Raw genomic sequence first — 16,000 nt, 5'->3', positions numbered from 1 at the left:
GATTTTCCTTCTAGTCTGCAAATGTTTACTCCAGTTCGTACGCTGCTGATAAGCTTTATTTATTTTTGCCATGTGCAAAGGCAGCAGATATATAAAGCAACAACAGGTAAAGCATACATACGTACGTACGCTGCTGATATATTTATTTTTGCTACTACTATACGTAGGCTAGCTTTAGCTCCCAACTTGTTTATATTAGGAATCAATTGATGTTTGCCTCGACAAGAGGTAAAGGCGTTAACCACGCATGCAAGCAAAGCATCTGATTCATTCATTCATTAGGAATCCAGGCTGCTTTCTTACTTTAGGCAACATGAGGAATAAAGCAACATACATATGATGCCCAAGCCAATAGCAAAAGCCTAGCATACATATCAAGATCAACATCTCCTCTGCACGCACCGCACCTCGTAGGTTACTCTCTTTCGCTATTATCCCCCACAGCCCACAACCAATCCACAACTCACCAATTAATCATGGAGGCGACGGCGCTGAGCGTCGGCAAGTCGGTGCTAAATGGGGCGCTTAGCTACGCCAAATCGGCGGTGGCGGAGGAGTTGGCTCTGCAGCTGGGCGTTGGGCGCGATCAGGCCTTCATCACGGGGGAGCTGGAGATGATGCAGTCTTTTCTCATGTCGGCGCACGACGAGGGAGACGGCGACAACATGGTGGTGAAGACCTGGGTGAAGCAGGTCCGCGACGTGGCCTACATCGTCGAGGACTGCCTCCAGGATTTCGCCGTCCGTGTCAACAGGCAACCATGGTGGCGCACGCTGATCCACCGGCACGAGGTGGCAAATCAGATGAAAGAGCTCAGGGCCAAAGTGGACGATGTCAGCCAGAGGAACATACGCTACCAGCTCATCAAGGGCTCCTCAGATGCTGCTTCTTCTTCCTCCTCCAAGCAGCCAGCAGCTGACAGATCTGCAGCAGCGTCAATGGTTAGCATCCATGGCGCCTCCAAGCAGCACAACCAATCAAACGTGGATCTTACCCAGTTGCTCATGGTCAGCTGCAATAATGATGATCTTGGGCTTGGGGTGATCGCCGTGTGGGGAACAAGTGCTGATCTCGGGCAGACGTCCATCATCAGGGCGGTCTATGAGGATCCAGATGTCACAACAAAATTCACATGTCGAGCTTGGGTCAGGCTGACACATCCTTTTAATCCAAAGGACTTCATCCAGAGCTTAGTGGAGCAGTTTCATCATACTACAACAGCTGCTGTTATGTTGGAAATGGACCAGAAGACGCCGCAGCAGCTGGCTCGGGAGTTTGATGGGTATGTGAACAAGAAGAGGTATCTGATTGTGATCAATGACCTATCCACCATCGAGGAGTTGGATCGGGTCAAAATGTGCTTCCCAAACAACAACATGGGGTGTAGAATCATAGTGTCCACACCGCAAGCTGAAGTTGCGACCTTATGTGCAGGGCAAGAATACAATGTATCAAAGCTCAAGCAATTGTCAGCTCATCAGTATATCTATGCTTTCCACAACATGGTAATATTATTCAACTAAACCTCTCCTCCTATATATGTACATCCATCATTGCTGAATCAATATGTTATGCCTATAGCTAGCTAGTTCATCAGCCAGATAAAATATACTCCCTCCGTTCCCACATATTTGTCTTTCTAGGCATTTCAAATGGACACAACATACGGATGTATGTAGACATATTTTAGACTGTAGATTCACTCATTTTGCTCCGTATGTAGTCACTTGTTGAAATCTCTAGAAAGACAAATATTTGAGAATGGAGGGAGTACTTCTTAGTATTAATAGTAGTCGTATTAATTATCAAGTAATTAACAGGAAACTTAATGGATTTATGAAAAATATGTCCTATAAAAGTAGTAATTCATCTTTATACTCCTTTTATCAATAACCAGGAAAAAAACAATAATACTAGTGGTTTTTGGAATGTGATGTGCATGTCATACATAAACCCCTGTTTTGCAAGTTAATTACTATTTTACAAGCTAATACATGTGTTTGCTTGTGCACAGCGCTCTGAGCATGAAACATTAGACATTATGAATAATACTGACAACTCAACAGTGCCAAATTCTGAGATAATTGAGGATACATCTACAGAAGCTGCTGATGGAAAGAGCCTCACATGGAACAGGAAGATGGAATCTCATATTGTTGGACGAGCTCAAGAAAAAAAAGATATTATTGAACTAATATCTCATCCAACTAGAGAAAGGTTTGAGGTGATATCCATTTGGGGAATGGGTGGTCTTGGGAAAACCACTATAGTGAAAGACATCTATCAAAGCCAAGAACTCATTGGCACATTTGAGAAGCGTGCTTGTGCCACAATTTTGCGTCCTTTCAGTCTTTTAGAGCTTCTCAGGAGCTTATTTATGCAACTTGACACGGAAACTTCTGAAAAGAAGGCTGATGTGGGTTTGCCTGCAAGCAAAACGGAGAGATTACCATCCTCGAAACAGGCTCTCGCCCCTGCAAGAAAAAAGGAGAGATTACCATCAGTGAAAGAGAGATTACTATCAATGACAGTTGATGACTTGATCAATGAGTTGGCAATATTGGTAGACAAAAAAAGATGCCTTATTGTTCTTGATGATGTATCATCTACTGCAGAATGGGATCAGCTAATACAACCAGTAATTTTCCAGGAGATGGGAAATACAAGCCGAATCATAGTCACTACAAGGTAGAAGAGTATTGCTCTACATTGTTCAGAGAAGAAACAAGAAAATATATACAAGCTTGAAGATCTAGCGTACGAGTATGCGCGTGAACTCTTCACTAAAAAGGTAGTTGCTAAGTATTTTCATGTTCAATTGTTTGATTCAATATGTCTTATTTCCATTTGTGGGGAAGATTTCCTATTTTCCAACCATGGTCCATATTTCCCCGCAAAAATAAATACATTGTTCTTTTATGTTGTGTTTCATCGAGCTGTTGAGGTGACGTAGGGATTACGAAAATAATTCATCTAGGCATATTTTAGTATTATCTTTTTTCTCAAATTTTCTGCCAATCGGTTTCAGTCTGTCCAACAGACATGAATTATTTAAATACAATTTTACTATTTCAATGCAAAAGGAATACATGATGTTTTTCTACAGCAAGTAGAACTTCATTTAAAATACATGAATTCTTCATATATATATAGTGGCACATATCTAGAAAATGTATTTCGAACATATAATGACAGAATGTTTCTGTGAACCATCTGAACAATATCTTGAGTTGCACGGCCGTGTTTCTAATATGGAGGAACGTTAAAGATGAATGTCGGAAGGTTTATTATATTTAATTGACATAAAGTATGTTTTGGGAACTATAGGTGGAATTCTTGCAAACTACTCCCTCCGTCCCATAATATAAGAGCGTTTTTTACACTAGTGTAGTGTCAAAAACGCTCTTATATTATGAGACGGAGAGAGTAGATAATCATTCTAGTTTTATTAGTGTTAAGATAGTAGTTTTCAAGTATTTTTGACAAGCTTTTCTTGTTCCACTTGTATGTTATTTAGTTGTTAGAGTACTAATATACGCATTGTACAAATTTTCAGGTATTTAGGAAGACAATAGATTTGGATAAGCATTATCCAGAGCTAGTCAAACCAGCCGAATTGATCCTGAGGAAGTGTGGCCGACTACCCCTTGCAATAGTCACCGTAGGTGGCTTTTTAGCAAACCAATCAAAGACTTCTCTGGAATGGAGGAAATTTTATGATCATATCAGTGCCGAGATGGAGATGAATCCTGAGCTTACAACCATAAGAAGTGTTCTTATGAAAAGCTATGATGGTCTACCCTTCCACCTCAAGTCATGTTTCTTGTACACATCCATATTTTCTGAAGACCGTAAGCTTGAGCGGAGACGCTTGGTGCTTCGGTGGACTGCAGAGGGGTACTCAAGGGAGGTGCGTGATAAGTCGGCGGAGGAAATATCAGATAGCTACTTCGTGGAACTTATAAGCAGGAGCATGATACTGCCATCTCAAAAATCATTCCATAGTATAAAAGGAATAGATTCCTGCCAAGTCCATGATCTCATTCGTGAGATCAGCATCTCAAAGTCTATGGAAGAAAACCTTGTTTTGAGACTAGAGAAAGGTTGTAAGCTGAATAGGCAGCAGGGTAATGCACGCCATCTTGCTATAAACGGCAATTGGGAAGGAGAGCAGAGTGATTTTGAGATGATGGTGGACATGCCCCGTGTACGGTCAGTAACTGTTTTTGGGAAGTGGAGGCCATTCTTCATGTCGGTGAAGATGAGGATGCTACGAGTTCTGGACTTGGAAGACACGACAGGTCTTGTCGATCATCATTTGAAGCATATTGGGAAGCTTCTTCACCTAATATACTTATCTCTGAGAGGAGTGAAGATATTTATCACCTGCCAGATTCAATTGGTAACCCAATGCAACTGCAAACACTTGATATCAGAGGTACCTCCATACTGATACTGACGAGAAGCATCGTCAAGCTTCGGAAGCTGCAATATCTTCGTTGCAGTAATAATAACAAGCTTAAATGGCGTGTTGGACCGATAGACTACTATGATTCACATCCTTATTTGAAGACATGCAGGGTTTTTTGTATTGGATGTTGCATACCTCGGGAAGTAATACAAACTGATGGCTGCAAGAGGCGTGATGTATGCACCTTCACATGCTGTGCGTCTATCCCTTTTCTGATGAGAGGAGGGCATGACAATGGTGTTGGTGTGAGGGTGCCAAGAGGGATCGGGAGAATGAAGGCCCTGCATACATTACAGGGTGTGGACCTGGTCGCGTCCGGAGGCATTGCTTTTCTGCGGAACATCAAAGGAGGACTCATGGGGCTGCGTAAGCTAGGAGTGGTCCGCCTACAAGCGAGGAATGCTTCAGAGTTTTGTGCTGTCGTTTCCAGTCTCAACCTCCTAGAGTCATTGTCAGTGACTCCAGAGGGTGGACGCTATTTGCGTCTGGACGACATTTCCTCGCCTCCAAGTAACCTTCGGAACCTCAAGCTGAACATGGCAACTTTCCCCATTCAAAGCATGGCCAAATTGCCGGAATGGGTCAAGAAGCTTGAGAACCTTGTAAAGTTGAGAATCGAATTCGCAACATCTGGCCAAGAGGAGCAGGATGCTGCTATAGGAGCCCTGGGGAATCTGCCGAACCTAGCCGTCTTGCGTCTCAATGTGGTTAGTTTCCATGGTGAAGAAGTACATTTCGTGGCGGAGGCATTCCGGAGCCTCGTCGTGCTGGAGCTTTCAGTCGGAGGGAACATGAGGTTGGTTGAGTTTGAGCAGGGAGCAATGCCCAAACTCCAGCAGCTTCTCCTCAAGCATTGGTGGAATAAAGAAACTAGGTTTCTTGGAGTGGACTCTCTCGGAAGCATCAAGGAAGTAGGGATCACCGAGCATATCACCGAGGAGTTGCGAGCCCAGGTCGCTTTGAATAGAAACAAGCCCATCCTGAATACAGTCCCAGGTCGCTTTGAATAGAAACAAGCCAATCCTGAATAAATTATAAGCTCTCTCTCTTCATGGCAGGGCAGGCATCTGTTGTAAACGTATTTGTATTATTATTTTTTCTGTATCTTAATTTGGTCGATACAATATGCATGCGTACCTGTATATTGTCATGGGTATAGGGTAATACTTACTAATACATGCATCCTTCTTATTCTCTTGTTTGCAGTGTGTATTTAGATATACATCGAGTACATTGTTTTTACATGTAACATTTGTGAAACATGTACTCTACTACTTTTCTTCTGAATGTATGTGTCACATGACACGTACGATGTCGATCTTTCGAGCAGCATCAGCAAAAACAACAACGGCTCAACCTGATAACAACCAACAAGGCATCATCTATGCATGCTGATTTGTCTGAATTCTTTGGACAAAGGCAACCACGTGTTGAGACAAATTCTTCCCATTCACGCTCATGTCGCACTCGATCGCCCTCAGGTTTTGGATGCGGAAATGGGTTTTTCACCGCTTCCAGAACGAACATGCAGCAGACAGGATGATGAATTAAACTGACATGAATTCACAACAATGTGTTCATTACCTTGGAATTAAAGACACGACAATCCAACACTTGAAAAAGGGCCTGAAGTACATCCTTGCAATCATCCTTTGTCAGCTTGTTCTGTCTAAGAAGCAACTCTACTCTTGTCCTCATCTCAAAATTCCTGAAATGAGGGCCAAGGACACTGCGGTAAGGCTCCATCAACGACATCATCACAAGCGGGAATCTGGAGAGTAAGCAAATACACCATTGCGTAAAGCTGGAATTTCTGAAAGGAGCAGCTAGCTAGATCGGATCAATTAATTGCAGACCTATCACTTAACAACAATGTGCTCATTTTAAGGCCCATCGCTCACCGCATTGTTTGGGCACAAAAGCCTGATAAATCAAACTGAATTTTAAAATTTGTATATTCGCAGTCAAGACATCTGGTCTATATTCGAATTTGTAGTTAGGGAATGCTAAATACTGCTGGCATTTAACTGAGATTTTTCCGACAAAAATGAAGAATTTTTTTTCACAAAAAACACACCTCTGTATTAGATTTTTTCCACTGCGCCTTCCAAACGCAATGGAACTATATATATCATGCAGCGCAGTGTGTTCAAAAATGCTTCAGCAAGCATCGCCATGTTGAGTGAATTGCAATTTCATGACAATATTTGCAAGGCTACTGATGTCCGTAACTATGTACCCAAGTTCTCTGCCATACAATCAGAATCAGGTTGCATAATCAGAAAAAAAAAACAGAAGGAATAGAAATACGACATCACCTATCACATATTGTATTACATTAAAAATTGAAAGAGTGCAGGACATACCAGCTGGATGACATTGAATGAAATGGGTGATCATGTAGAAAAAATCTGCAATAACATCATGGTTCTTTAATACTGCCACAGTAACCAACAAGAATTGTTGAACAAAATATTTGCTTTCAAGCCATTGAACTCACCACGCATGTTGCTTGCCCAATCATAGTATTGTTCTCCGACCTGCTATATGCCTAATGCAATATTAGTGAATAATTTTTCAAGAGTAAAAATTGATGATGTTTCCATAACATCTTCGACTCCAACTAACCATTCAATGATAAATCAGCGCTTGCTAAGGTATCTCAAAAGAAATGTCATTTGTCTGATATATGTTCATGTTCAGAGGTTGTTGCGCTATGATGGATGAATATGATACAATTCATTGTAATGTATGTCGATGCTCACGGTTTGATTTACATGGAATAGAAAAGAGTGCCAAAGTTTTGACGAAATGTTGATTCACTTCCATATCATCGAATTTCTTGCATTCTATACGTCCCGCTTTTAGCAAAGGTTATGCCAAAGATTCAGAAGCATATTCAGTCCAAAGGGTCGACAAATATGCCAGAAATGGTGGATACGCCGCCGGCGCTTGCTCCCAGAAAGATCAGAAGCCCCTCGGTCATTAATGTCATGCATGGCCATGATGGGTCACCACATTCGTTGGAGGAAAAAAAATTCCTTGTACTCTCCTAGCTAGAGTGAGTACTAGTGGCGACTTGTTGGAGGTTGCAAAACTAGAGTCTTTACAGGAAATATCACGCACAACATCAAATTAAATGAGAACGTGCAGAAGGTTTCTTTGCTTATGGTGTTCCCAAAATAACACAATTTGATTCTGCCACAGAACATTATACAAGAGGGTAATGAGCCGCAGCCCCTTTCGGAATGCTTTGCTGGTTACCTCAAGTGCCCTGCATGCAATGCGTATCATAGTGGGAAAAGGCCATCCCCAAACAGAACACCGTCTCCGACCAGGGCATTGGACCGCCACCTAGATGATCTCCTCTAGGTCTTCGCAACCCCGTATCGGCTAAGGATGTGCAGGAAGAGCACATGCTTGAAGAATCACAAAACCCTAATTATGCTGCAGATGAGGAGACGCCGCCAGCCCATCCCGAGACGCAACCTTGCAAACAATCAACCTTGCACAAAGATGAGCTGCAAAATTCGCACTTTAGGAATAAAAACAAGAGAAAATCCCTGAAAATTTGAGAGATATATGTTTTCATCTCTCAAAAGATATGGGCTGCGCCCGGTCGGTCTTCCACCATCTGGCTATCAGTCTCAAGCACTATTAATTTTCTGTAACCCCCTCTTGAACACCATCGATATCTCTGCAGGCAGTGGCGGAGCCAGGATTTTCGATATGGGTATGCGTGGTAAAAAAATTTGCTTCACGACATTGTAAGAAATAGAAAATTTCATAATAATAACAAAAGAAACATGTTAGATAGTGATGGCGGCATACGGGCATGGTGGGCAGTCTCACAAATTCAAATATTCATAATTCAGAAATTTATATGCATGAGATTCACCTTGTTTTCTCTGTACTGCTTTACAAGTTTTCTAGCAAGCCAATGCAAACCACATCCAAAATTTACTGGATGCTACAATAGGTCAATCGAAACAAAATTAGGGAGTGAAAACAATCATCTCATCTTATCTAACAAATAGGAGAAATCAAGATTGAACACTCGCTGACTCAAAAAAAAACAATCACAGGAATCGGTGCCTGATATGTGTGCACCGGTGGTGCCGCGGCGGCCGCCGTTTCTCAATTGGAGGCGAAGCAGCGAACAGGCGCGAGGAGATCGATCTGCAAGATCCAAGATGGCAGATCGGCGACTATGCCAATGGCAGATACGGGCATGCGGCGCAACGATGTGCGTCACAGGCGGCGGAGGAGGCGCAGCGCAGCGCAGCGGCGGTTGAATCGAACGATCGAGGCGACACGTTCCAGGTCGTGTTGTCTCCTCGGCTTTGTCAATCGGCCAGCCGCATCATTGCCTCAATGATAAGGCCCAGTAGCACTAACTAGCAACGTAGTAGCCCAATCTTGGCCCAAGTGGCGCTGGAATCGTTCTCTTCTTTGTTTCTCTTCTCTGTACGTACAAAAAGATTGTCATATGTGATATAAAGGCATATAGGAGCTTATATATTGAATTTCTTTTGCAAAAAAGATTGGGTATGCATTGCATACCCTTGCATTAGCCTAGCTCCGCCCCTGTCTGCAGGCTAGGGCCTCGATGATGCACGGGTCTGAAATGACCTCGTACTGCTTCGCCTGCGCTGCAACAAAATTACCCAAGTGATCTCGAAGCACAACCCCAGTTCCTGCTGTGTGTGTTGCCGCAGCGGCAGCACTGTCAGGGCAAGGATTGTAGAATGAATGGGATAGAGGCAGAGCTAGCCAGGCAGCAAGCCATGGATGAAAATTTAGGCTAGATAGAAGGCAAGGGCCGAGGAGAGAAGGGATGAATGCTCAACCAAAAATCCAAAGAGAAATGGAATAAGTTGTAGTCAAAACATGAGAGGTCGGCCCCTTTTAAGAAACCAAGAAAAGCTAACATGTTTGATGAACTCAGGGGTGGCTCAATGTCTTTTGTGTTCTGCTCGCTTATGATCAGCTGCACAACATGTAAATGCTTAATTATGTTGTGTTCATGATCATGCTGCTCAACATCTACTCAAGTACTTTGATCATGTCTCTTTATTTGTACTGCTGCTACTATACTTTATATGATGATGATGAAGTGCTGCTGAGTTGTGTGCAAATTTCGTTAAATCAGTGATGTGTATGTGTGCTGTCAGTTATGTGTATGTGCTTATTTTAATCCAGTGAAATATGGCACTCAACTGTAGCTAGCTAACTAAACGGTTTTGCATAAATCAGAAATTACGCACTCAACTGTAGCTAGCTAAACGGTTTTGCTTAAATTGGTGAAATTACGCACTCAACTGTAGCTAGCAATGTGAATATCTCAATGAATTCAGCTCTGTTTTCTGTGTGAAACTGTTGTTGTTAAACTTAAATCAAGCCACATTCCAGTCCAGTTTGAGCAATGCAAATTCATTCCATATGTAACCATTGCAGCTCAGCTCAGTTTGAATAATCCATCAAGAACAGAAACTTAAAATACTCCCTGCGTCCCATAATATAAGAGCATTTTTTTACACTACACAAATGTAAAAAAAAAACGCTCTTACATTATGTTGGGCAGCTGAAAGAACTGCACAGAACTAGCAAAAGTCAGTTCACTTGAACATTACATACCATTTCACTGAATATCACTCTACTGAAACTCACTGCATATATATTGCGGACCGTTTCACCCACAAAAGAGGCACATCACCATTTTAACTTTCGACTACGATTGTTTCGAGTTCTATCCAATAATCAATACCCATGTTGGGCAGCTGAAAGTTCATTACCTGTCAACTCACCTGCCACAGGAAGCCCAAGTTGCCTGTACGCGCTAGACATGTTCCACACATTGCAGAGTTAATATGTTCGATGACTTTGACAAGTACATATATGGAAGTCCCTGACGAATGGACGCATGCTGAAACCAAATCCATACGCCCCTCAAGTGTGTCATCCGCGCCGGTACCTCTACCGTGGTGCGCCGGTACCTGAGCTTGTGTACCAGAAGCAGGTGCCCAAATTTTCTTGCTTGCAGTCTGATTGCTGAAAAGTACAGTTCATGGCCTGTCACACTTCTAATACTACAACTAAGTATCATAAACACACTTACCTTGCCCATTTTATTTTGCTTGCCAGCACTGAATGGATAGTTTTGTTCAGCGGTCTCCTTTCGGTACACGCAGGGCGGCGATGGCGAGTTTAAGCGCCTAATGCGCTTTTCTAATCCATGGGTACTGGTTAATTTGTGGTATAATACTCACTGTTCCACATAATCAGGAGTTCTTTGAACACAATATTTCTTGATGTTTACAGTATCAAATTTTAGACATGTATATGGAATAGCTTAAGTATATGAATTACTTCAACCTGAACTGTTGAAATAAACACCCCTGCCCTCAAGTGAAACTCTAAACAGTTGGATGAATGGACAACTAAACAGTTGGCTACATACATAGTTCGTTCCAAGCACATTTAGATTGATTCACATCCAGTTTATCGAGTGGAGCCGAAATGATTTCAGAACCTGGCTTTTTTTCAGACTCGTTGCAACTGCATCGGTCGGCCATGAGATGGGACAGCGATATTCGAATCAGGTGTTTCATTGGCACAAGATGATTTACAAGGTGTCAAAGGAGTACAGAATCTGGTGGAGCTTCAATCGATCCATGCTTCCTGTTGCTCTGTCATTGAAATGCTCGGCCGTTTATCTTGTTGATGACTGAATGAATGATTGTTGCAGTTCCAGTGGCGGCCGAGGTCACCTTCGCTGCTTACTCCTGAGAATGAGAAGGAAATCTCAACCTCCATACAAGGCTGAGTTGCTGGCAAGTGGAAGCAGCTGCAGACCATAAAGGAGAAGAGTATGTGCGATGAATCCAAAGATGTTGAGGTTGAGTGAAAGTCATCGGGAAACTGTTTCCTGGACTAAACACTCAAGTTTATAATTTGTTTTGTTCTTACATGCACTTCACCTTGTACATTCTTCTTATTCGCATTCATGTGCCTTCATCCAACCAAATAAAGACACAACTGAATCCTGAATTTCCAGACTCAACCCCATCAATGAAATGTCTAAGTTTCTACGTCTACATACGGCTTTTTTCTCCATAAAACTGGTGCTTGCTGCCTGGTGAATGGCATCTTTCCGGAGCAATACAATGAAATGAAATGAAATGGTGGCCTCTAAAGGAGAAACAACACAACTAGAGCGCTAACTGATTGCCAGAGAAGTCTCTCCTCCACAAACGGGTTCCTAGCCGATCACATATCGAATCTGACATCCCATTTTCCATCCATGTAACCATTAAGGGTCCAGTTGTTCTCCCTCAGCTGGAAATAAGGCATCTGCAATCACAAACACGTTTTCAGATTTATGAAAACTACAGCCAGATAGAAAACATAAATTTAACCTTTGCTTGGTAATGTTTCGGTCAACAGTGAACGAAAGGAAAACCCAATGTTTTGCACTAAATTGATCCAGGTAATTGTGGTATAAGGTGTGCAGAAGAAATACTCGTCAGATTATACAGTTATATATGAACTAGGACATCAGCAATAATATATGGCGAAAAGAGAAGGGGATGGAACCACATATTTCAACATGAGTTTGTGTCTGGAAAATACTTGTACAAGAACTAACAAGCAACGAGGGGGAGACACTGGCAGATATTAAAGGCACATCAAGTTACTCTCAACTTTTTTGCTTTACGAAAGAGAAACTGGCCAATGTACTGATATTATACAAGAACTAATCTGGCCAGTGGCAGGTACTGGTATGCGGTAATGTTTCTTGAGCGAATGTGACCGGTGAGGAACAAGTGTGTGCTGCTCTGGAGCTTTTCGCTTTCCGAGAGAGAAACTGGCAAGCACTTTCCCATTGAATATGTGACATACAATATTTAGTGCTGGGCTGATATATCTAAGGTTTCTTAAGCTACTGAGTGGTGAGAGTAACAGGTGTGTGCTGCTCTGAACCCTTTTTGCTTCCCGGAAGAGGAACTGGCATGCACTTTCGCACTGCACAGGCATACAATATTTAGTTTAGGTGCCAGGGTTTGTTGCTGCTAAGTGACAGAAATTCAGGCACAAGCGGTGGCGATCTTAACGGGAACAATCGAAAGAGAAGCAGCAGACCATGTCGTATTTGCATGAGAATTTAGCATCGTAATTCTGTAGTAGATAAATGCATTATACAGGTATGTGTATATTCGACTGCAATGGGGCATTCAGGCATTGCAGAAAGGGGACGGGTCGGGTTAACCAGCAGTACAAATGTGTGCGCCCTGTGGCGTCGTACCTTTCGGTAGAGCTCGTATCCGGCCTTGATCCTGACGTCCTGGCCCCTTCTGAAGTCGAGTATGGTCCAGGCGAGCTCGACGGCGCCGCTCTTCCTCCTCTGCAGGCAGGCAGGCAGGCAGGAACAGAACAGAGCAACAGTACAAGTTTCAGTCAGGCACAAAATGTAATATGGTCATCATGCTGCAAATTCTTGTGAAATGCAGGCGGGCGGGGGTACCGGCTTGAAGTTCTTGTCTGCGAGGAGGCGTCCCTTGATGTTGAGGCCGAGGAGGCCGTCGTCGGTGAATGAGACGGCCTTCTTGGCCCGGAGGGTGTACCTGAAGATGTTGCCCCTCTCCAGCTGCACCCCCGCCCCGACGTTGGCCGACAGCTGGTTGGTTAATGGAGGAGAGCAGAGGAGAGACGAATCAATCACATCAATCAAATCAAATCAGTCGTTGGATTGGATTGGATTGGAAGAGAAGGAGAGGAAAGAAATACAGGGGAGAGCAGAGTAATAGAGACCTGTGGGAAGAAGTGCCTTGCGAGGATGGCGAGGAGGCTGGGCTTCCGGGTGGCGGTGTCGATCTCCGCGTGAGCCTGATTCATTTCCATTGATTCATTGTTGGTCCGGGGGTCAGGTCACCGGAGGAGGAGTAAAGAAAGAAAGAAAGAAAGAAAGAACCTGGAGGAGCGCGTTGTATGCGAGGGGCAGCTTCTGCTTGGCGTGGATGCGGAGGCCCAGCTGCTGCCCGGAGGTGCTGTCGGCGCCGCGCAGCCGCAGGGAGGTCTCCATCCGGCGGCCGCAGGTGAGGAGTGAGAAAGAGAGAGAGAGATGGATAGGGTTGGTTGGTTGTGGCTGCTGCTGCTGCTGCTGCGGAGAGGACGATGGCGACGACTTTCTTTCCTTGGGCCCAAATCTCTTCTCTCGTAGTAGTAGTATTTTGTTTGAGCCCATTCTAATTCGTCCCTCCGCCGAAAATACTTGTCATCAAAATAAACAAAAAGGAATGTATCTAGACCTACTCCCTCCATTCCTAAATATTTGTCTTTCTAGACATTTCAAATGGACTACCATATACGGATGTATGTAGACATATTTTAGAGTGTATACTCACTCATTTTGCTCCGTATGTAGTCACTTGTTGAAATATCTAGAAAGACAAATATTTAGGAACGGAGGGAGTACTTGACAAAACAGCCGACCAAATTTTTCTCACTATGATTTTCTATTTGCAAACATAAAATAAAATAAATTGAGGCTTTTTAAATATATTATTTTGGAAAACGTGATTCTTTTTTTTCTAAAACTTCCATATTTTTAAAGTTTTTGCTACAAAAATTCGTTGTCAAACGAGTTTTTTTAATAAATTTTAAGTACCTATTAAAATTTATAAACGCTAATCATTTTGATTTTTCTTAATATATATGTAAATAAGAAGATTTTTTCAAATCCAAACAATTTTTAAAAGGAAAATACGGAAAAAAAACTGAAAAGACCAAAAAAGTACAATTCCCAAAACCAAAACACTATGAACGCGTTTCGCAGGCCGTATATACCTCAGTCAGGCCCACGCGGGAAGAAAATGGCCCATTTGGTTACCCGCATTCACTGTTGGGCCTGCATTCGCCGTGATCGCCTGAGCTCCTGTTGCCCGTTCCTTGTTGGTTGTTGTTTTAAGTCTTGGGTTTCGTTTACGACTTATCGTACCATGTTGGTTTTAAACTTGTGATGCGTGGTTAAGACTTGTGTTTGTCCTTAAATTTGTTCTGTTGCTCTAGTTTAGTTGTTGCTTCTTCATGTGTGTCTCTGGTAACCTCACCACATCGAGGAGGAGGAGGTTAATTGCCACACAACTATCCTGGATGCAACAAAACAACCAGGCTTGTGTTTCCCCTGAAACAAGTCCGCAACCAACCATCAGGCCTTCCGTTTCAGCACATGAAGGCTAGAGGGGGTGCAGGCAACTAATCAACATGCAAATGTTGGTTTTTTTGCCTGCATATGCTCAACCAGGCCTAGTTAGGTCAAGTATGCAAAGTGCCTTAAAAACGATGCAGGTAACCAAACACATCATATATACACATGTTATCGTTGAATGGGTAGGGCCATTATGATCATTCATTGGCTTCTCTTGGTGTGATTGGGCCGCAATTTGCCGCAACGAGTGACAAATATTGAATCACCACTTTACCCCTCTAAAATTCTCCTTGGTTCAACGTACAATCCAAAATTTTGATTTGGTTCAAAATACAACCCTGAAATCTCAAAATAGTCCACGGTACATGATTTAAACTGGTTTCAACTCCGTTTTTACGCTAAAGCCCGCGCCCAGGCTGCCCATAGACCTCATCTTCCTCTTGCCATCCCCAATAATGGCCCCCCTCTTTCTACCAGCCTACCATCAACGACAGATGCTTCATCATTGAAGCTACCGCTCCGGTCATATGCTCATCGGCAGCTACTGCTGCTTCTCTGCCCTAGCTCTCATTGCACTAGCCGATGGCATCTCCACGACATGTTGGAGATGGTTGCAGATAATTTTAGGGATTAATATATATGAGTGATTGATTGGCTGAAGCTGCCTCCAGGCATTAGTAGAAAAACACCTAATAGTCCCGGTTCGTAAGGGTCTTTAGTCCCGGTTCATGAAATTTTCCTTATATAGCAAAGTCTTTAGTCCCGGTTGGTGGCACCAACCGGGACCAATGACCCCTTTAGTCCCGGTTGGTACCACCAACCGGGACCAAAGGTCACTTTTCAGCAGCCCAAAGGGCGGGAAGCAGAGGGCTTTGGTCCCGATTGGTGCCACCAACCGGGACTAAAGGGTGGGCATTGGTCCCGGTTGGAGCCACGAACCGGGACCAATGGTCGTGTGCTGGCACGGTGCGGCACGAAAGTTTAGTCCCACCTCGCTAGCTGAGAGGGGCGCGCAGTGGTTTATAAGCCCCACTGCCGCACCCCTCTCGAGCTCCTCTCCACTGCAGGCTTACGGGCCTACTTACTACCGCGTTGCCTGATGGGCCTACTAGGCCACCTGCGGGCCTGAATCCTGGCCCATGGTGGGTTTCTAGTCGTATTCAGGCCATGGGTGCCTAGTAGGAGGCACTTTTTTCCCTTTACTTATTGTTGCTATTTTTATTTTTCCCCAGATTTTTGTTTTGTTTTCTGCATTATTTATTTTCTTTTGTTTTTTTGCTTTATTTTTTAATTCTTTTTGCTTTTAGTTTTAGAACAATTTT

At 43.3% G+C, this 16,000-nt stretch overlaps 1 protein-coding gene and 1 pseudogene across 1 annotated transcript; one reads left to right on the top strand and one right to left on the bottom strand.

Moving 5' to 3' along the window:
- The first annotated feature begins 199 nt into the window (after positions 1–199).
- On the top strand, positions 200–5,662 carry LOC123140141 (disease resistance protein Pik-2-like; annotated as a pseudogene).
- Positions 5,663–11,384: 5,722 nt separating this feature from the next.
- LOC123140143 (outer envelope pore protein 21, chloroplastic) lies at positions 11,385–13,676 on the bottom strand. Its single transcript, XM_044559880.1, has 5 exons — positions 13,443–13,676; positions 13,283–13,357; positions 12,996–13,148; positions 12,777–12,875; positions 11,385–11,824 (listed from the first exon to the last, which is right to left on the bottom strand). Exons 1-5 carry the CDS (start codon positions 13,551–13,553, stop codon positions 11,741–11,743), a joined length of 522 nt encoding a protein of 173 aa, XP_044415815.1. The 5' UTR covers positions 13,554–13,676; the 3' UTR covers positions 11,385–11,740.
- Between the last annotated feature and the right edge of the window lie 2,324 nt (positions 13,677–16,000).

The sequence above is a fragment of the Triticum aestivum genome, chromosome 6B, assembly GCF_018294505.1.
Source record: "Triticum aestivum cultivar Chinese Spring chromosome 6B, IWGSC CS RefSeq v2.1, whole genome shotgun sequence".
Classification (NCBI taxonomy): Eukaryota; Viridiplantae; Streptophyta; class Magnoliopsida; order Poales; family Poaceae; genus Triticum; species Triticum aestivum.
Note: the sequence above shows the minus strand (reverse complement) of the source record. Positions and strands in the feature narration are given on the sequence as shown.